Source organism: Lepidochelys kempii, chromosome 18 (genome assembly GCF_965140265.1).
Source record: "Lepidochelys kempii isolate rLepKem1 chromosome 18, rLepKem1.hap2, whole genome shotgun sequence".
NCBI classification, from domain to species: domain Eukaryota; kingdom Metazoa; phylum Chordata; order Testudines; family Cheloniidae; genus Lepidochelys; species Lepidochelys kempii.
The window spans coordinates 4,188,508-4,211,536 of NC_133273.1; the positions used below are offsets into that span (position 1 = coordinate 4,188,508).

At 44.6% G+C, this 23,029-nt stretch overlaps 1 protein-coding gene across 2 annotated transcripts in view; it reads right to left on the bottom strand.

Moving 5' to 3' along the window:
- ZMYND12 (zinc finger MYND-type containing 12) overlaps positions 1–23,029 on the bottom strand; it is a 36,469-nt gene that overhangs the window by 11,209 nt on the left and 2,231 nt on the right. For both annotated transcript variants that reach the window (XM_073316521.1, XM_073316522.1), the window contains exons 2-3: positions 1,511–1,652; positions 1,246–1,417 (exon numbers count right to left, since the gene is read on the bottom strand). In XM_073316521.1, coding sequence (XP_073172622.1) covers positions 1,246–1,417; positions 1,511–1,652 — 314 coding nt within the window. The remainder of the gene's footprint in view (positions 1–1,245; positions 1,418–1,510; positions 1,653–23,029) is intronic.

The window sequence follows — 23,029 nt, forward strand, 5'->3', positions numbered from 1 at the left end:
TAGCTCTTTGTTTCAGAGTAGCAGCTGTGTTAGTCTGTATTCTCAAAAAGAACAGGAGGACTTGTGGCACCTTAGAGACTAACCAATTTATTTGACCATAAGCTTTTGTGAGCTACAGCTCACTTCATCGGATGAAGCTCACGAAAGCTCATGCTCACATAAATTTGTTAGTCTCTAAGGTACCACAAGTCCTCCTTTTCTTATAGCTATTTGTGCCATTCAAACAGTTGGACTAGGATGCCGTGACCGCAGCACTTTAACGTTGCTAGTGAAGACATGCCCATAGGCATGAATGTCACCTAACTGTCTGAGTCTGAATGGGTCATTAAAAAGAACTGTCCGAGGCCAACTCCATATCAATGGAGTATGGAAAAGACAATCACCAGGACATTGACTCCTACCAATCAGTGACAGAAAGGGAGATGGATTTCCCTACCTCTCAGCAGTGAAGCAAAGCAAAGACCCCAGCTCAAGAACAAAGGACTGGAAAGTGTGAGGTGGGAGATAAGAGCTGGCTGCTGCAAGGAGTTGGGGGGCTATCACCTGAGAACTGACCAAGGAGGTCAGACAGAGAGAGCGAGAAAGCCTGAATATGGAGTTTGCTACAACCTAGCTGGGCTCTCTGGGCTAATTAGAATGTACTTGAACTATGTTTTAACCGGTTTCAGAGTAGTAGCCGTGTTAGTCTGTATTCGCAAAAAGAAAAGGAGTACTTGTGGCACCTTAGAGACTAACCAATTTATTTGAGCATAAGCTTTCGTGAGCTACAGCTCATTCACGAAAGCTTATGCTCAAATAAATTTGTTAGTCTCTAAGGTGCCACAAGTACTCCTTTTCTTTTTATGATTTAACCTTCATTTATCTGTGCTAACCTGGGGACTTCCTATGCTGTGTTCCAGCTGATAAATAAACCCAACTGTTTTGACAACTCTGTTTGAGTATCACTGCAAATGCTGAGGTGCATTAATCCCTGACGAGCATACAAGTCTCTATCAGGAGTCTACCTCAGTTGGACTTGCTGAACAGAGCTCACGGTGTGAAGCAGGAGTGCTGAAGTCTCGGACGTTCAATATTAGGAGACAGTGAGGCCACATGGTCTACCCTGAAGGAAGAGTGAGACTGAAAGGGTTCATCCAAGAGACTGTTCCAAAGCTTGGGGTATAGCATCAAACCTGTGGATCTGTGACATACCAACATTATGGTTTTAGATTTACCATTGATATTATTTGCTTCAGCAAAACTTACCAGTGCTAGCCTCAGCTAAAATGAGATAAGCAGGAACTAATTCCATAGAATCTGGGCCACAGGTATCAATGCTGAAACGCAGAGAATGTAAAGCTGCAGGAATTGCTTCTTCATGTTTTCCTTCAAACACAAACTTCTGGGCCACTTTGTGAGTAAGGTCAACTAAGTGTTTCTATAGGGGAAAAATTAACAATGGAATGGGAGTGAGCAAAGGCTGAATGCTTATTTCTAGAATCATGTAATAGTCTCTTTTTCTTTTACATACCTGCCTGTGAAGAAGCTGTTCCATGCCATGTTTTCTTTCTTTTTCGGAATTGAAAAATGGAAAGGATGTACGTATTGGAATCAACAATTGGCATATTTTCTCATGGATGCTAACCCAGTCAGCTTTTTGATGATCTACATCACTGGTAAAATAAGAGGAAAATACTTTTTTTAAAGCTCTGTTTATCTTTATTGCATTTCTAGTTGTATATTCTGTCAATTCCTGCTGTAGTTTCTACTGAATTTTCCACCAGTAATGAATGCTTACTCATAACAAATAGGTTTCAGAGTAGCAGCCGTGTTAGTCTGTATTCGCAAAAAGAAAAGGAGTACTTGTGGCACCCGAGAGACTAACAAATTTATTAGATAAGCTTTTGTGAGCTACAGCTCACTTCATCAGATGCATTCAGTGGAAAATACAGTGGGGAGATCTATACATATAGAGAACATGAAACAATGCCACACGCTCTCAAAGAAACTGCGGAACCACCTGATCAACATCCTCTAGAGCAAACAGGGAAAGCTTAAGAGTGAGCTCTCAAACCTGGATACTCTCATAAAAAACCAACCTTCCACACTAACTTCCTCGTGGCTGGACTTTACAAAAACTAAACAAGCCATTTACAACACACACTTTGCTTCTCTACAAAAGAAAAAGGACGCTAAACTATCTAAACTACTACATGCCACAAGGGGCCACAACAGTGGTTCCCTTAACCCACCCACCAATATTGTTAATCTATCCAACTATACTCTTAGCCCAGCAGAAGAATCTGTCCTATCTCGGGGCCTCTCCTTCTGCCCCTCCACCCCCACGAACATGATACAGTTCTGTGGTGACCTAGAATCCTATTTTCGACGCCTCCGACTCAAGGAATATTTCCAACACACCTCTGAACAACATACTAACCCACAGAGATCTTCCTACCAAGACTACAAAAAAAAAAAAGGATTCTGGGTGGACTCCTCCTGAAGGTCGAAACAACAGACTGGACTTCTACACAGAGTGCTTCTGCCGACGTGCACGGGCTGAAATTGTGGAAAAGCAGCATCACTTGCCCCATAACCTCAGCCGTGCAGAACACAATGGCATCCACAGCCTCAGAAACAACTCTGACATCATAATCAAAAAGGCTGACAAAGGAGGTGCTGTCGTCATCATGAATAGGTCGGAATATGAACAAGAGGCTGCTCAGCAGCTCTCCAACACCACTTTCTACAAGCCATTACCCTCTGATCCCACTAAGGGTTACCAAAAGAAACTACAGCATTTGCTCAAGAAACTCCCTGAAAAAGCACAAGAACAAATCCGCACAGACACACCCCTGGAACACTAACCTGGGGTATTCTATCTGATACCCAAGAGCCATAAACCTGGAAATCCTAAATGCCTCATCCTCTCAGGCATTGGCACCTGACAGCAGGACTGTCTGGCTATGTAGACTCCCTCCTCAGGCCCTATGCTACCAGCACTTCCAGCTATCTTCGAGACACCACTGACTTCCTGAGGAAACTACAGTCCATCGGTGATCTTCCAGAAAACACCATCCTGGCCACTATGGATGTAGAAGCCCTCTACACCAACATTCCACACAAAGATGGACTACAAGTTGTCAAGAACACTATCCCCGATAATGTCACGGCTAACCTGGTGGCTGAACTTTGTGACTTTGTCCTCACCCATAACTATTTCACATTTGGGGACAATGCATACTTTCAAATCAGCAGCACTGCTATGGGTACCCGCATGGCCCCACAGTGTGCCAATATTTTTATGGCTGACCTAGAACAACGCTTCCTCAGCTCTCGTCCCCTAATGCCCCTACTCTACTTGCGCTACATTGATGACATCTTCATCATCTGGACCCATGGAAAAGAAGCCCTTAAGGAATTCCACCATGTTTTCAACAATTTCCATACCACCATCAACCTCAGCCTGGACCAGTCCACGCAAGAGATCCACTTCCTGGACACTATGGTGCTAATAAGTGATGGTCACATAAACACCACCCTATACCGGAAACCTACTGACCACTATTCCTACCTACATGCCTCCAGCTTTCACCCAGACCACACTACACTTTCCATTGTCTACAGCCAAGCTCTACCATACAACAGCATTTGCTCCAACCCCTCAGACAGAGACAAACACCTACAAGATCTCTATCAAGCATTCTTACAACTACAATACCCACCTGCTGAAGTGAAGAAACAGATTGACAGAGCCAGAAGAGTACCCAGAAGTCACCTACTACAGGACAGGTCCAACAAAGAAAATAACAGAACGCCACTAGCCATCACCTTCAGCCCCCAACTAAAACCTCTCCAATGCATCATCAAGGATCTACAACCTATCCTGAAGGATGACCCATCACTCTCACAGATCTTGGGAGAGAGGCCAGTCCTTGCTTACAGACAGTCCTCCAACCTGAAGCAAATTCTCACCAGCAACCACATACCACACAACAGAACCACTAACCCAGGAACCTATCCTTGCAACAAAGCCTGCTGCCAACTGAGTCCACATATCTATTCAGGGGACACCATCATAGAGCCTAATCACATCAGCCACACTATCAGAGGCTCGTTCACCTGCACATCTACCAATGTGATATATGCCATCATGTGCCAGCAATGCCCCTCTGCCATGTACATTGGCCAAACTGGACCGTCTCTATGTAAAAGAATAAATGGACACAAATCAGACATCAAGAATTATAACATTCAAAAACCAGTCGGAGAACACTTCAATCTCTCTGGTCACTCGATTACAGACCTAAAAGTGGCAATACTTCAACAAAAAAACTTCAAAAACAGACTCCAACAAGAGACTGCTGAATTGGAATTAATTTGCAAGATGCGACTTTGTCTCTACAAAGTGCAAGCTGGTCTCCATACTGGAAGAGAAGGTTCAAGGTCTGGAGCAACAGGTATCGACCCTGCATTGCATAAGAGAAACTGAAGATTTCCTGGATGGATGTCAGGATAGGCTTCTACGGGCTAAAGGTTCTGAAGATTCAGAGCAGGCTGCACATCGGGGACAGAAAGATGGTGAAGAAATTTGGCATCATGTGACCTCCAGAAGAAAAAAGGGGAACGTCCATGTACCAGCAGGACAGATACAGGTAAGTAACCATTTTCACTTTCTCTCCACAGGTACTAATGCGGAGAGTGGACCAGATGATACGTCTGAGAGAAGGGAGCAGAAAGAGACTCCGCCGATTGGAAGGTATGGGATGCACTGTCCTAGGGCTGGGGGTTCCACAACCACCGCTCCCAGGAGAAGGAGGCGGGTGGTGGTGGTCGGGGACTCTCTCCTCAGGGGGACTGAGTCATCTATCTGCCGCCCCGATCAGGAAAACCGAGAAATCTGCTGCTTGCCAGGAGCTAAGATTCGTGATGTGACGGAGAGAATGCCGAGACTCATCAAGCCCTTGGATCGCTACCCCTTCCTGCTTCTCCATGTGGACACCAATGATACTGGCAAGAATGACCTTAAGCGGATCACTGCAGACTACGTGGCTCTGGGAAGAAGGATAAAGGAGTTTGAGGTGCAAGTGGTGTTCTCGTCCATCCTCCCCATGGAAGGAAAAGGCCTGGGTAGAGACCGTCGAATCGTGGAAGTAAACGAATGGCTACACAGGTGGTGTCGAAGAGAAGGCTTTGCATTCTTTGACCATGGGATGGTGTTCCAAGAAGGAGTGCTAGGCAGAGACGGGCTCCACCTAACGAAGAGAGGGAAGAGCATCTTCGCAAGCAGGCTGGCTAACCTAGTGAGGAGGGCTTTAAACTAGGTTCACCGGGGAAAGGAGACCAAAGCCCTGAGGTAAGTGGGAAAGCGGGATACCGGGAGGAGGCACGAGCAGGAGCGCATGAGAGGGGAGGGCTCCTACCTAATACTGAGAAAGAGGGGCGATCAGCAGGTTACCTCAGGTGCCTATATACAAATGCAGGAAGCCTGGGAAACAACCAGGGAGAACTGGAAGTCCTGGCACAGTCAAGGAATTATGATGTTATTGGAATAACAGAGACTTGGTGGGATAACTCACATGACTGGAATACTGTCATGGATGGATATAAGCTGTTCAGGAAGGACAGGAAAGGCAGAAAAGGTGGGGGAGTTGCACTGTATGTAAGAGAGCAGTATGACTGCTCAGAGCTCAAGTATGAAACTGCAGAAAAACCTGAGAGTCTCTGGATTCAGTTTAGAAGTGTGAGCAACAAGGGTGATGTCATGGTGGGAGTCTACTATAGACCACCGGACCAGGGAGATGAGGTGGACGAGGCTTTCTTCCGGCAACTCGCAGAAGTTACTAGATCGCAGGCCCTGGTTCTCATGGGTGACTTTAATTTTCCTGATATCTGCTGGGAGAGCAATACAATGGTGCACAGGCAACCCAGGAAGTTTTTGGAAAATATAGGGGACAATTTTCTGGTGCAAGTGCTGGAGGAACCAACTAGGGGCAGAGCTCTTCTTGACCTGCTGCTCACAAACTGGGAAGAATTAGTAGGGGAAGCAAAAGTGGATGGGAACCTGGGAGACAGTGACCATGAAATGGTCGAGTTCAGGATCCTAACACAAGGAAGAAAGGAGAGCAGCAGAATACAGACCCTGGACTTCAGAAAAGCAGACTTTGACTCCCTCAGGGAACTGATGGGCAAGATCCCCTGGGAGAATAGCATGAGGGGGAAAGCAGTTCAGGAGAGCTGGCTGTATTTTAAAGAATCCTTATTGAGGTTAGAGGGACAAACTATCCCAATGTGTAGAAAGAATAGTAAATATGGCAGGCGACCAGCTTGGCTTAACAGTGAAATCCTTGTTGCTCTTAAACACAAAAAAGAAGCTTACAAGAAGTGGAAGATTGGACAAATAACCAGGGAGGAGTATAAAATATTGCTCGGGCTTGCAGGAGTGAAATCCGGAAGGCCAAATCACACCTGGAGTTGCAGCAAGTAAGAGATGTTAAGAGTAACAAGAAGGGTTTCTTCAGATATGTTAGCAACAAGAAGAAAGTCAAGGAAAGTGTGGGCCCCTTACTGAATGAGCGAGGCAACCTCGTGACAGAGGATGTGGAAAAAGCTAATGTACTCAATGCTTTTTTTGCGTCTGTCTTCACGAACAAGGTCAGCTCCCAGACTGCTGCACCGGGCAGCACAGCATGGGGACGAGGTGACCAGCCCTCTGTGGAGAAAGAAGTGGTTCGGGACTATTTAGAAAACCTGGATGAGCACAAGTCCATGGGGCCGGATGCATTGCATCTGAGAGTGCTAAAGGAGTTGGCAGATGTGATTGCAGAGCCATTGGCCATTATCTTTGAAAACTCATGGCGATCAGGGGAGGTCCCAGACCACTGGAAAAAGGCTAATGTAGTGCCCATCTTTAAAAAAGGGAAGAAGGAGGATCCTGGGAACTACAGGCCAGTCAGCCTCACCTCAGTCCCTGGAAAAATCATGGAGCAGGTCCTCAAGGAATCAATTCTGAAGCACTTAGAGGAGAGGAAAGTGATCAAGAACAGTCAGCATGGATTCACCAAGGGCAAGTCATCCCTGACTAATCTAATTGCCTTCTATGATGAGATAACTGGCTCTGTGGATGAAGGGAAAGCAGTGGACGTGTTGTTGCTTGACTTTTGACACGGTCTCCTACAGTATTCTTGCCAGCAAGTTAAAGAAGTATGGGCTGGATGAATGGACTATAAGGTGGATAGAAAGCTGGCTAGATTGTCGGGCTCAACGGGTAGTGATCAATGGCTCCATGTCTAGTTGGCAGCCGGTATCAAGTGGAGGGCCCCAAGGGTCGGTCCTGGGGCTGGTTTTGTTCAATATCTTCATAAATGATCTGGAGGATGGTGTGGATTGCACCCTCAGCAAGTTAGCAGATGACACTAAACTGGGAGGAGTGGTAGATACGCTGGAGGGGAGGGATAGGATACAGAAGGACCTAGACAAATTGGAGGATTGGGCCAAAAGAAATCTGATGAGGTTCAACAAGGACAAGTGCAGAGTCCTGCACTTAGGACGGAAGAATCCAATGCACCGCTACAGACTAGGGACCGAATGGCTAGGCAGCAGTTCTGCAGAAAAGGACCGAGGGGTTACAGTGGACGAGAAGCTGGATATGAGTCAATAGTGTGCCCTTGAGGCCAAGAAGGCCAATGGCATTTTGGGATGTATTAGTAGGGGCATTGCCAGCAGATCGAGGGACGTGATCGTTCCCCTCTATTTGACATTGGTGAGGCCTCATCTGGAGTACTGTGTCCAGTTTTGGGCCCCACACTACAAGAAGGATGTGGAAAAATTGGAAAGAGTCCAGCTGAGGGCAACAAAAATGATTAGGGGACTGGAACACATGACTTATGAGGAGAGGCTGAGGGAACTGGGGATGTTTAGTCTTCAGAAGAGAAGAATGAGGGGGGATTTGATAGCTGCTTTCAACTACCTGAAAGGGGGTTCCAAAGAGGATAGATCTAGACTGTTCTCAGTGGTAGCAGATGACAGAACAAGGAGTAATGGTCTCAAGTTGCAGTGGGGGAGATTTAGGTTGGATATTAGGAAAAACTTTTTCACTAGGAGGGTGGTGAAACACTGGAATGCGTTACCTAGGGAGGTGGTGGAATCTCCTTCCCTAGAAGTTTTTAAGGTCAGGCTTGACAAAGTCCTGGCTGGGATGATTTAGTTGGGGATTGGTCCTGCTTTGAGCAGGGGATTGGACTAGATGACCTCCTGAGGTCCCTTCCAACCCTGATATTCTATGATTCTATGGATACAATTAACTTAGGCTTGAATAGAGACTGGGAGTGGATGGTTCATTACACAAAGTAAAACTATTTCCCCATGTTTATCCCCCTCCCACCCGCCACTGTTCCTCAGACGTTCTTGTCAACTGCTGGAAATGGCCCATCTTGATTATCACTACAAAACGTTTTTTCCACCCCTCCCCCCCCCCCCCCCCCCGCTCTCCTGCTGATAATAGCTCACCTTAAGTGATCTCTCTGGTTACAGTGTTTATGGTAACACCCTTTGTTTCATGTTCTCTATGTATATAAATCTCCCCACTGTATTTTCCACTGAATGAATCGAATGAAGTGAGCTGTAGCTCACGAAAGCTTATGCTCTAGTAAATTTGTTAGTCTCTAAGGTGCCACAAGTACTCCTTTTCTTTTTTCATAACAAATAGTCTGTAACAGTGGCAGGATCTAGTTTCCCAACAGGATTCCAAAATAGGAAGGTGGTGCTCTTCTGCCAGATCAATTTAACACAGGATGTTAGAACCCTCCATAGAAATCACTTACAAAACCTTTGTTAAGGTGGAGTTAAAGCTGCTGCTATGCAACAGGACCTCATGATCTGTGTACACTTTTGTAACGTGGAACTTCAAAACCCCAATCTCAAATGTTAGAAAACTGGGAACTGCTAAGTTAAAGTCTCCCCGCATATCACCAAAGAAAAAAATTAGTGTGAGAGAACACCCTCCCCCTACACACCCCAACTTAAGAAATGTAGGGAAAACACAGCTAAGGTGCTGATTCCCATGGCACAGTTTCTACTCTGCTTTCCATATGAACACCCGGTAAAGTGAGCGGAAAATATTCACCACCAAACAGTCTAGAGCCATCCTCTTTGGAACCCCCTTTCAGGTAGTTGAAAGCAGCTATCAAATCCCCCCTCATTCTTCTCTTCTGCAGGCTAAACAATCCCAGCTCCCTCAGCCTCTCCTCATAAGTCATGTGTTCTAGACCCCTAATCATTTTTGTTGCCCTCCGCTGGACTCTTTCCAATTTTTCCACATCCTTCTTGTAGTGTGGGGCCCAAAACTGGACACAGTACTCCAGATGAGGCCTCACCAATGTCGAATAGAGGGGAACAATCACGTTCCTCGATCTGCTCCCGATGCCCCTACTTATACATCCCAAAATGCCATTGGCCTTCTTGGCAACAAGGGCACACTGCTGACTCATATCCAGCTTCTCGTCCACTGTCACCCCTAGGTCCTTTTCCGCAGAACTGCTGCCTAGCCATTCGGTCCCTAGTCTGTAGCGGTGCATTGGATTCTTCCATTGTAAGTGCAGGACCCTGCACTTATCCTTATTGAACCTCATCAGATTTCTTTTGGCCCAATCCTCCAATTTGTCTAGGTCCTTCTGTATCCTATCCCTCCCCTCCAGCGTATCTACCACTCCTCCCAGTGTAGTATCAGCCGCAAATTTGCTGAGAGTGCAATCCACACCATCCTCCAGATCATTTATGAAGATATTGAACAAAACCGGCCCCAGGACCGACCCTTGGGGCACTCCACTTGATACCGACTGCCAACTAGACATGGAGCCATTGATCACTACCCGTTGAGCCCGACAATCTAGCCAGCTTTCTACCCACCTTATAGTGCATTCATCCAGCCCATACTTCCTTAACTTGCTGACAAGAATACTGTGGGAGACCGTGTCAAAAGCTTTGCTAAAGTCAAGAAACAATACATCCACTGCTTTCCCTTCATCCACAGAACCAGTAATCTCATCATAAAAGGCGATTAGATTAGTCAGGCATGACCTTCCCTTGGTGAATCCATGCTGGCTGTTCCTGATCACTTTCCTCTCATGCAAGTGCTTCAGGATTGATTCTTTGAGGACCTGCTCCATGATTTTTCCAGGGACTGAGGTGAGGCTGACTGGCCTGTAGTTCCCAGGATCCTCCTCCTTCCCTTTTTTAAAGATTGGCACTACATTAGCCTTTTTCCAGTCATCCGGGACTTCCCCCGTTCGCCACGAGTTTTCAAAGATAATGGCCAATGGCTCTGCAATCACAGCCGCCAATTCCTTCAGCACTCTCGGATGCAACTTGTCCGGCCCCATGGACTTGTGCACGTCCAGCTTTTCTAAATAGTCCCTAACCACCTCTATCTCCACAGAGGGCTGGCCATCTCTTCCCCATTTTGTGATGCCCAGCGCAGCAGTCTGGGAGCTGACCTTGTTCGTGAAGACAGAGGCAAAAAAAGCATTGAGTACATTAGCTTTTTCCACATCCTCTCTCACTAGGTTGCCTCCCTCATTCAGTAAGGGGCCCACACTTTCCTTGGCTTTCTTCTTGTTGCCAACATACCTGAAGAAACCCTTCTTGTTACTCTTGACATCTCTCGCTAGCTGCAGCTCCAGGTGCGATTTGGCCCTCCTGATATCATTCCTACATGCCCGAGCAATATTTTTATACTCTTCCCTGGTCATATGTCCAACCTTACACTTCTTGTAAGCTTCTTTTTTATGTTTAAGATCCGCTAGGATTTCACCATTAAGCCAAGCTGGTCGCCTGCCATATTTACTATTCTTTCGACTCATTGGGATGGTTTGTCCCTGTAACCTCAACAGGGATTCCTTGAAATACAGCCAGCTCTCCTGGACTCCTTTCCCCTTCAAGTTAGTCCCCCAGGGAATCCTGGCCATCCGTTCCCTGAGGTAGTCGAAGTCTGCTTTCCTGAAGTCCAGGGTCCGTATCCTGCTGCTTACCTTTCTTCCCTGCGTCAGCATCATGAACTCAACCAACTCATGGTCACTGCCTCCCAGATTCCCATCCACTTTTGCTTCCCCCACTAATTCTACCCGGTTTGTGAGCAGCAGGTCAAGAAAAGCGCCCCCCCTAGTTGGTTCCTCCAGCACTTGCGCCAGGAAATTGTCCCCTACGCTTTCCAAAAACTTCCTGGATTGTCTATGCACCGCTGTATTGCTCTCCCAGCAGATATCAGGAAAATTAAAGTCACCCATGAGAATCAGGGCATGCGATCTAGTAGCTTCCGTGAGCTGCCGGAAGAAAGCCTCATCTACCTCATCCCCCTGGTCCGGTGGTCTATAGCAGACTCCCACCACTACATCACTCTTGTTGCACACACTTCTAAACTTAATCCAGAGACACTCAGGTTTTTCTACAGTTTCGTACCGGAGCTCTGAGCTGTCATACTGCTCCCTTACATACAGTGCTACTCCCCCACCTTTTCTGCCCTGCCTGTCCTTCCTGAACAGTTTATAACCATCCATGACAGTACTCCAGTCATGTGAGTTATCCCACCAAGTCTCTGTTATTCCAATCACGTCATAGTTCCTTGACATCACCAGGACCTCCAGTTTTTCCTGCTTATTTCCAAGGCTTTGTGCATTTGTACATAAGCACTTGAGATAACCTGTTGATTGCCCCTCATTCTCAGTATGAGGCAGGAGCCCTCCCCTCACATATGGGGGGATATGGTACTGTGATGTTCCTAGTGCCTATCATCGTGGACTATAAGGTGGATAGAAAGCTGGCTAGATTGTTGGGCTCAATGGGTAGCGATCAATGGCTCCATGTATAGTTGGCAGCCGGTATCAAGTGGAGTGCCCCAAGGGTCGGTCCTGGGGCCGGTTTTGTTCAATATCTTCATAAACGATCTGGAGGATGGTGTGGATTGCACCCTCAGCAAGTCTGCAGATAACACTAAACTGGAAGGTGAGGTAGATACGCTGGAGGGTAGGGATAGGATACAGAGGGCCCTAGACAAATTAGAGGATTGGGCCAAAAGAAATCTGATGAGGTTCAACAAGGACAAGTGCAGAGTCCTGCACTTAGGACGGAAGAACCCCATGCACCGCTACAGACTAGGGACCGAATGGCTAGGCAGCAGTTCTGCAGAAAAGAACCGAGGGGTTACAGTGGACAAGAAGCTGGGTATGAGTCAACAGTGTGCCCTTGTGGCCAAGAAGGCCAATGGCATTTTGGGATGTATACGTAGGGGCACTGCCAGCAGATCGAGGGACGTAATCGTTCCCCTCTATTCAACATTGGTGAGGCCTCATCTGGAGTACTGTGTCCAGTTTTGGGCCCCACACTACAAGAAGGATGTGGAAAAATTGGAAAGAGTCCAGCTGAGGGCAACAAAAATGATTAGGGGACTGGAACACATGACTTATGAGGAGAGGCTGAGGGAACTGGGATTGTTTAGTCTGTGGAAGAGAAGAATGAGGGGGGATTTGATAGTTGCTTTCAACTACCTGAAAGGGGGTTCCAAAGAGGATGGATCTAGACTGTTCTCAGTGGTAGCTGACGACAGAACGAGGAGTAACGGTCTCAAGTTGCAGTGGGGAAGGTTTAGGTTGGATATTAGGAAAATCTTTTTCACTAGGAGGGTGGTGAAACACTGGAATGCGTTACGTAGGGAGGTGGTGGAATCTCCTTCCCTAGAAGTTTTTCAGGTAAGGCTTGACAAAGCCCTGGCTGGGATGATTTAGTTGGGGATTGGTCCTGCTTTGACTTCCTGAGGTCCCTTCCATCCCTAATATTCTATGATTCTGTGATCATCCCTACTGGTTTCAGAGGGGTAGCTGTGTTCGTCTGTACCAGGAAAAACAATGAGGAGTCCTTGTGGCACCTTGGAGACGAACACATTTATTTGGGCATAAGCTTTCATGAGCTATAACCCACTTCATCAGATGCATGGAGTGGAAAATACAGTAGGCAGGTATAAATATACAGCACATGAAAAGAAATTTTCCCTCTGTTGATCATAGGATCATAGAATATCAGGGTTGGAAGGGACCCCAGAAGGTCATCTAGTCCAACCCCCTGCTCGAAGCAGGACCAATTCCCAGTTAAATCATCCCAGCCAGGGCTTTGTCAAGCCTGACCTTAAAAACCTCTAAGGAAGGAGATTCTACCACCTCCCTAGGTAACGCATTCCAGTGTTTCACCACCCTCTTAGTGAAAAAGTTTTTCCTAATATCCAATCTAAACCTCCCCCACTGCAACTTGAGACCATTACTCCTCGTTCTGTCATCTGCTACCATTGAGAACAGTCTAGAGCCATCCTCTTTATTCACCCCCTTCTTGTTAACTGTTGGAAAGGGGCCACATCCACCCGAATTGAACTGGCCTCGTTAGCACTGACCCCCCACTTGGTAAGGCAACTCCCATCTTTTCATATGCTGTATATTTATGTTTTATGTATGTGTTTTTATCATCCCTACAGGAGCAGAGAAAGGTTATGTCGTGTATGAAGAAAAGAAGGCTTGACAGAACTACCATTAAGTGGATACACAATTGGTCAAATAACTGAAAACAAAGAGTAACTATTAATGAAATCAAGTCAGATTGGAGGGAAGCCTCAAGTGGGGTTCCACAGGGATCTGTTCTGGGTTCAGTGTTGTTTAACATTTTTATTAATGACCTGGATGTAGGTATACAGAGCACACTGATCAAGTGTGAAAAGCGAGAGGGGGTTGCCAATACTTTGGAGGATAGAGCTAAAATTCAGAGGGATCTTGACAAATTGGAGAACTGAGCAATAGACTATAAAATGAAATTCAACAAAGACAAATGTAAGGTGCTACACTTAGGGAAGAAAAACCAAATGGACACATACAGAATGGGACAAAACTAGCTCAGCAGCACCACTGGTGAGAAAGATCTGTGAGTTGTGGTGCATCACAACCACAACGTAAGTCAGGATTGCAATGCTATTGCAAAAAAAGCAAATGCAATTGTAGGTTGCATTAACAGAGGCATAGCATGCAAGTAATGGGAGGTGATAATACCGCTCTACTCAGCGCTGGTTAGGCCTCAGCTGGAGTTCTATGTCCAGTTTTGGTCACCAAATGTATAGAAGTGATGTAAAGAAACTGGAAAGGATCCAGAGGCAAGTGACAAAGATGACCAAATGGATGGAATGCAAAACATACAAGCAAAGGCTGAAGGAACTGGGTATGTTTAGTTTGAAAAAGAGGAGATGGGGCGGGGGGAGAGAGAATATATTATAGCGATCTTCATAAACTTGAAAGGCTGCCACAAAAGGAGATGTAGAAAAATTTTTCTCTTTTGCCTCAGAAGGCAAGATAAGAGGCAATGGGTTCAAACTCCAGCAGAGCACGTTTTGATTAAATCTCAGAAAAATCTTCCTAACTGTAAGAACAGCAAGACAATGGAACAGACTCCTCGGAAGATTGTGGAAGCTCCTTCACTGGAGGCTTTCAAAAGGAGGCTGGATGGCCATCTGTCTTGGATGGTTTAGACACAACAAATCCAGCATATTGGCAGGAGGTTAGATTACATGACTCTTGCAGTTCCTTCTAACCTTATTATTCTATAATTCTTAACTGGGCATGTCCTGATTTTTAACAGTAACGCTCTTTTTGGGAGTATGTGGGGAAAGCTTAACTGTTTTCTAATGTTTGAGTTTGGGGCTTTAAAATCCCACGTCCAGAAAGGTATTGGGAGCAGAAGACCCTGTTATGCAGCAGCAACCTTAACTCCACTTCAGCAAAAAAAAATCAGTAAGTGAATTCTAGATCGAGTCTTTGGGCTGGAATTAGAAATAAAGAGACTTGTCATGGACTGCCCATTACCTCTTTTGATTTATTGTTAGGAAACACCTCTCTCATTAGGGAAAAAGACGTGTTATTGGTTTGCCTCTGGAAGTAGTTGGAACCTGTGGAAGAATATAGAGAAAGAATACTGTGCAGCAGACTAACCATGCTATAGATGGCCGGGTGAGATATTATCATTCCTTGTTCATAACTAAGATTTATTGATTAATTTGTACCTCCTTCCCCACTTTCAAACCCACACTTCACCATGGCATATTGATATTTGTAGAATCAAATGAAATAAAAATCTTAAATGAATCCACATGTTCCATAGAATCTCTATGGATAGTAATTCCATGCTCTAATAAGAATGTAACAATATTCTATTATCTATTATCAACCACCTGCCCAGGACAGTGATAGTGACGATGAAATGCTAAGGGAGATTAGAGAGGCTATCAAAATAAAAAACTCAATAACAGTGGGGGATATCAATTATCCCCATATTGACTGGTACATGTCACCTCAGGACGAAATGCAGAGACAAAATTTCTCGATACTTTAAATGACTGCTTCTTGGAGCAGCTGGTCCAGGAACCCACAAGGGGAGAGACAACTCTCGATCTAGTCCAGAGTGGAGCGCAGGATCTGGTCCAAGAGGTAACTATAACAGGACTGCTTGGAAATAGTGACCATCATATAATAATATTTAACATTCCTGTGGTGGGAAGAACACCTCAACAGCTCAACACTGTGGCATTTAATTTCAGAAAGGGGAACTATGCAAAAACAAGGAGGTAAACAGAAATTAAAAGGTACAGTGACTAGAGTGAAATCCCTGCAAGCTGCATGGACACTTTTCAAAGACACCATAATAGAGGCTCAACTTAAATGTACATCCCAAATTAAAAAACACAGTAAAAGAACTAAAAAAGAGCCACCGTGGCTTAACAACCAGGTAAAAGAAGCAGTGAGAGATAAAAAGGCATCTTTTAAAAAGTGGAAGTAAAATCCTAGTGAAGTAAATAGAAAGGAGCATAAACACTGCCAAATTAAAGGTAAAAATGTAATAAGAAAAGCCAAAAAGGAGTTTGAAGAAGCTAGCCAAAAACTCAAAAGGTAATAACAAAATGTTTTTAAGTACATCAGAAGCAGGAAGCCTGATAAACAACCAGTGGGGCCAATCAAGATACAAAAGGAGCACCTAAAGACGATAAAGTCATTGTGGAGAAACTAAATGAATTCTTTGCTTCAGTCTTCATGGCTGAGGATGTTAGGAAGATTCCCAAACCTGAGCCATCTTCTGTAGGTATCAAATCTGAGGAATTGTCACAGACTGAAGTGACACTAGAGGAGGCTTTGGAATTAATTGAGAAACTTAACAGTAACAAGTCACCGGGACCAGATGGCATTCACCCAAGAGGTGGTGGAATCTCCTTCCTTAGAAGTTTTTAAGGTCAGGCTTGACAAAGCCCTGGCTGGGATGATTTAGTTGGGGATTGGTCCTGCTTTGAGCAGGGGGTTGGACTAGATGACCTCCTGAGGTCCCTTCCAACCCTGATATTCTATGATTCTATGATTCTAAGAGTTCTGAAAGAACTCAAATGTGAAATTGCGGAACTATTAACTACGGTTTGTAACCTGTCCTTTAAATCAGCTGCTGTACCCAATGACTGGAAGATAGCTAATGTAACGCCAATATTTAAGAAGGGCTCTAGAGGTGATCCTGGCAATAAGAGACCGGTAAGTCTAATGTCAATACCAGGCAAATTAGTTGAAACAATAGTAAAGAATAAAATTGTGAGACACATAGAAGAACATAAATTGTTGAGCAAAAGTCAATATCGTTTCTGTAAAGGGAGATCGTGTCTTACTAATCTATTAGAGTTCTTTGAGGAGGTCAACAAACATGTGGACAAGGGGGATCCAGTGGACATAGTGTCCTTAGATTTTCAGAAAGCCTTTGACAAGGTCCCTCACCAAAAGCTCTTACGTAAATTAAGTTGTCATGGGATAAGAGGGAAGATCCTTTTATGGATTGAGAACTGGTTAAAAGACAGGGAACAAAGGGTAGGAATAAATGGTAAATTTTCAGAATGGAGAGGGGTAACTAGTCGTGTTCCCCAAGGGTCAGTCCTAGGACCAATCCTATTCAACCTATTCATAAATGATCTGGAGAAAGGGGTAAACAGTGAGGTGGCAACGTTTTCAGATGATACTAAACTGCTCAAGATAGTTAAGACCAAAGCAGACTGTGAAGAACTTCAAAAAGATCTCACAAAACTAAGTGATTGGGCAACAAAATGGCAAATGAAATTTAATGTGAATAAATGTAAAGTAATGCATATTGGAAAAAATAACCCCAACTATACATACAATATGATGGGGGGTAATTTTGTTGGATCATATTAAAGAAGTTCTGAATTAAAAGCACAAATGAGTTTGATTCCCCATAGTTTAAATTCCATGGTATTACTAATTAAGAGATCTCTTGGTTTTTGGTACTGTTTCTCTCCCTCTCTGTGTGAAACTTGCAAGCTGCTAATTGTGGTAGTACATTCTAAGACAGAGTCTGTTCTCAAAGCAATTCTTTGTAACAACTACTCACACAGAGAGAGACTCAAAGCAATACTCTGTAACAACAGAAACAGCACCCAGAGACTCCCCGCCCTTTTGTTGTATTCATCTCGCTCTGTTAACAATTGTGATTAAAATAGAGATAGAGGATGAATGTGGATGGGTGCTTGGTGTGGATAATAACTGAATGATCAGGGAGGTGCCAGCCTAAGAATCCAGTATCCATTGGCTGAAGAAGGCGTCAAGTGGAAATAACCAGAGGACCCCCAGAGGGCAGAATGGAATCCACCCAACAGCCTCAAGGATGGGAGAACCAAAGAACAAGATAACATCTGGCAGCACAGAGCCGTCAGGAATGTGCCATCTGCTGATTGATTCAGCAACAGCATGATGAAGCAATTCCCATAGACTGGCATAGGAAGAAATTCCTATAAAAATGGACTCTAGAAAGTGAGAACTTTGGGGTCTGATTCTGCAAACCAACTTCCAGGAGCATCAGATGAACATCTGACAAGGCCCTGCTCCATCCTCATGTCCAGGCCACCTAGCCAGTGGCTTGCCATGAGCAACTCTAAGGCTGGTAACTATGATAACAACCTTGCAGAACCTGTGTGTGTGTGTGTATGAATGAATGTGTGAATAATTATGAAATTGAATGGAATGTGATAGCTATAACTAACTGCTTACTAGGATTCTTTCTGTATTCACAATAAATGTGGCATTTTGCCTTTTCCCCTTTAATAAGATCCTGCTGGTTTTTATTTTATTGGTATAACAATTTAGCTACAACTAATCAGGAGAAAGATCTTGGAGTCATCGTGAATAGTTCTCTGAAGTCATCCACGCAGTGTGCAGCGGCAGTCAAAAAAGCAAACGGGATGTTAGGAATCATTAAAAAGGGGATAGAGAATAAGACGGAGAATATCTTATTGCCCTTATATAAATCCATGGTACGCCCACATCTTGAATAGTGCACACAGATGTGGTCCCCTCATCTCAAAAAAGATATACTGGCATAAGAAAAGGTTCAGAAAAGGGCAACTAAAATGCTTAGGAGTTTGGAACGGGTCCCATATGAGGAGATATTAAAGAGGCTAGGACTTTTCATCTTGGAAAAGAGGAGACTAAGTGGGGATATGATAGAGGTATCTAAAATCATGAGTGGTGTAGAGAAAGGGAATAAGGAAAAGTTATTTACTAGTTCCCATAATATAAGAACTAGGGACCACCAAATGAAATTAATGGGTAGCAGGTTTAAAACAAATAAAAGGAAGTTCTTCTTCACTCAGCGCACAGTCAACCTGTGGAACTCCTTGCCTGAGGAGGTTGTGAAGGCTAGGACTATAACAGGGTTTAAAAGAGAACTGGATAAATTCATGGAGGTTAAGTCCATTAATGGCTATTAGTCAGGATGGGTAAGGAATGGTGTCCCTAGCCTCTGTTTGTCAGAGGGTGGAGATGGATGACAGGAGAGAGATAACTTGATCATTACCTGTTAAGTTCACTCCCTCTAGGGCACCTGGCATTCGCCACGGTCAGTAGACAGTATACTGGGCTGGATGGACGTTTGGTCTGACCCAGTATAGCCATTCTTATGCTTTAGGATTAGTGGAAAAATAGGGGCTCTGACGTTTCCAGTATGTAATGACATCCACCCACAGACTCCCATCTCATCCAAATTAGTTAGTGAAGTGAACTGACCTATTCAGCATCTAAGGTAGAGGACTGGACAAAGATGGTGCTTATTGGTTGGAGTAAGCAACAAGAATTGGCAGAGGTAACTTCAGATCCTTCTGATTAAGACAGTTTGCCTGTCATTTGTAATGTAGCTTCAAAAACTAAGAATTCTGTTCAAACCCCCACTGTTTCTGGACACCCAGTTAGCCTCATTGGCCAAGAGCATTGCTTGGTATCTGCATTTGGCTATAAGCTTCTAACCTTTTATTTTAATATAGAGATCAACATATTATGTTACTGGTCCATTTTGTATAATGTTTTACAAATTCATGGCTTATCCATTAGGTCACACTGCCCTCAGGCAAATTGCTTCAACTTTCTGTGAGCACATTATCCCACCCAATAAATGGCCATAACAACAGTTATTCCTCTTTTGTATATTTCTATTATATTAAGGCACCAAGCCTGCAAATACTTATTCATATGATTACCTTTAACTTGTATGTTACTGAAGTCGATGAAACTTCAGATGCTTGAAGGCAAGCATGCACTTACGTATTTGTAGGATCAGGATCTTGAAGTATCAGAGTTCAACAAAAATGGTATTTTCTCACCATACCGGGGCGGATAAAAATTAGTGATTTAAAAAAACTGAAAACCAGTTTTTATTCAAATCAGATTTTTTTAAGTTAAATATGTTTATTTTTAAAATTAAATTATAAGCCTAAATTTATTATAGTCAATGAAAATCATTTTAATTAAATATAAACAATAGCATTAAGCACTACATGTTTACTACCAAGTTTTAAAGAAAGTTAAATCACTGAACTGGTGGAAGTCACTAAGCATGTGGAACCAGAGTTTGTTGAAGTGCTAAACCAGCTTCTAAAAGGGTTCTGGGGGGCGCCCTCCTCTGCTGCACCTGTCCCGAGAAGAACACCAACTACAGCGCCTGTTACACGGCCGCCGCCTCCCAGCCCCGCAGTGACTACCCCAGCAAGAACTACGTCTGAGGGGCGGGCAGCCTGGGGTGGGCAGAGGGTACTCTGAAACCTTCTGAAAGCATCAGAGGAACAGCCGTGTTACTGCTTTCAGAAGAAAAGGAGTAACCTCTTCTGAGGATGCAGAGAGAATACCTGCTTCATTTCAGTCTACTCAGCTAGCTCAGTTCAATGACTAGTTCATTAAAAGTTGAGACAGTGATTGAGAGTTGAAAAACCAGAAAAACTTTTCTTCTTTCCATCTATGAATAAAATCTAGGTGTAAGAGAATCTACTAATTCTAAAATCAGGTCAATTCATTATCTACACTTAACTGCACCTTTGTTTGAGAAATCAGTTAGTTTTAAATGAAAACATCTTTGATAAACTTTTTGATAATTTCCCCCAGCACTTTTAAGTAGTTTTATTTGACTAAAAAAACCAACGTTATGTATTTTTATTGAATTTCTATTCAAACAGAGCTTTATATAAATCACGAGTAAAAATTAATCATGTAATAAATAAGAAATAGATCAGTCACCATTTTCAAACAAAATAAAAATGTAAAACTTAAAAATCTGAGTATCTTAAGTAAATATTAAATAAATGCGTATAGATACAGTTATTAGCAACAACAACAAAAAGCACACCACAGTTAATGCACAGAATCATAGAATCTCAGGGTTGGAAGGGACCTCAGGAGGTCATCTAGTCCAACCCCCTTCTCAAAGTAGGACCAATCCCCAACTGAATCATCCTAGTCAATATTTAATCAGAAATCAGCATGTTGCAATGATTATCAACCAATGAGAAACAACTTTTCTTTAGAAAAATAACTAAAAAATACAAATGCAATACACTATTATGTTCAATTATTTAAATCAAAGTTTCCTGATTGCTGCCTTAAATCATGATTAAAATCAGTGAGTTAAATCAATCCACCCTGCTCCATACACCTCCATACAGAGGTGTGTGAATTTAAGTGTCATTTTGGCAGAGTTCCATAGCTGTGGTCTTGCCACTAGGAATGCTCTGCCTACCAAGTCTGGTAATCTAAACCAGCGGTCCCCAAACTGTGGGGCACACCCCTAGGCAGCATGGTGGAATGTTCAGGGGGGCACGGCAGGGCCCAGGTCAGCCCCCATGGGGGAGTGGGGAGGGAGCGCCACCCAGCCCCGCTCTGCCCCAGCCCCTGGCTCCAATCCTGGCCTCAGCACCGCCCCCACCTGTGGCCCCCTTGCCCATCTGTGCTCCCCCCCAGCCCCACTCCTGGCCCCAGTTCCCAAGGAGAGGGCAGATAAGGGTAAGGGGGAGCATGACGAGAAAAGTTTGGGGACCCTAGTTTCAATGGACATTCCTCCTACTGAACCGCTCCTGTGTAGTACAGCCATCTTGAAATGTCACAGAAATGGTTGCTGAGGCAGCCAGAGTACAGTCTGTTAAGGAGTTTGTAGATCAGGACTTTAAATTATAATTTTAATTCATAGACTATAAGGCCAGAAAGAACAATTATGCTTAACTAGTCTGACCTCTTGTTTGAAGTGATCATATCTTTCAGAAAAACATCCAATTTTGATTTAAACATTTCCAGTGATGGAGAATCCACCACAACCCTTAGTAAATTGTTCCAACTATTAATTACACTCATGGCTAAAAATTTACACCATAGTCTGAATTTATCTAACTTCAGCTTCCAGCCACTGGATATTGGCAGGTCTACTTCCAGTCTACCCAGGGGGAGGGGTGCTCAACCCCCACTCTACCCCTTCCCCCAAGTTCCCCCTACCTCTTCCCACCCTTGCTCTGCCCCCCCCCCCCGCCACCACTCTACACCTTCCTCCAAGGCCACACCACCACCCCACCTCTTCCCGTCCCTACCCCACTTCTTTCCACACCCTTCCTGGAACAAGAAAAGGAGTACTTGTGGCACCTTAGAGACTACCCAATTTATTAGAGCATAAGCTTTCGTGAGCTACAGCTCACTTCATCAGATGCATATCGTGGAAACTGCAGCAGACTTTATATATACACAGAGAATATGAAACAATACCTCCTCCCACCCCACTGTCCTGCTGGTAATAGCTTATCTAAAGTGATCATCAGGTGGGCCATTTCCATTTCCAGTGCTGGAAATGGCCCACCTGATGATCACTTTAGATAAGCTATTACCAGCAGGACAGTGGGGTGGGAGGAGGTATTGTTTCATATTCTCTGTGTATATATAAAGTCTGCTGCAGTTTCCACGATATGCATCTGATGAAGTGAGCTGTAGCTCACGAACGCTTATGCTCTAATAAATTGGTTAGTCTCTAAGGTGCCACAAGTACTCCTTTTCTTTTTGCGAATACAGACTAACACGGCTGTTACTCTGAAACCTTCCTGGAACGCGTCCCATCCCTGCTCCTCCCAGCACCTCCTGCATGCCATAGAAGAACTGATCTGTGGCGGGCAGGAGGCGCTGGTAAGAAGGGGGAGAAATTGAACAGCAGGGCTGCCGGCAGGGGTAAACACTGGTGGGATGTGGGAGCTGGCTGCCGGTGGGTGCTAAGCACCAGAGCACCCACGGAGTCAGGTATGCTGTATCTGTGTCGAACTTGGCTTTCCGGGGACAGACAGAGATTTGCTGGAACTGTCCTCAGTGGTTTAAGGTAGGGGCACTCCTAGGGTGAGATGTGCAATTACACATAGGTGTCTCCAAGATGAGAAGGGCTGAAGACTGTTCTAACGGATGAGATCAGGGTACCTGAAGGGTCGGGGTTGAACAGGGGTGCCGGGATAATGGGATGGGGATGCAGGGATGAAAAAGTCCCAAAGGAAAGAGTAGGTTCCTGAAGGTGCAGAGGAAGGCAGGGTGACTGTGGGTCTGGGAACAATGGAAAGAGCAATGAGGATGGAGGTGTCTGGGGGTGATGGAGGAAGGGCATTGCGGTTGGGGAACGAGGATGGAGGGGTCCTGTGGGCTGGGGCAGG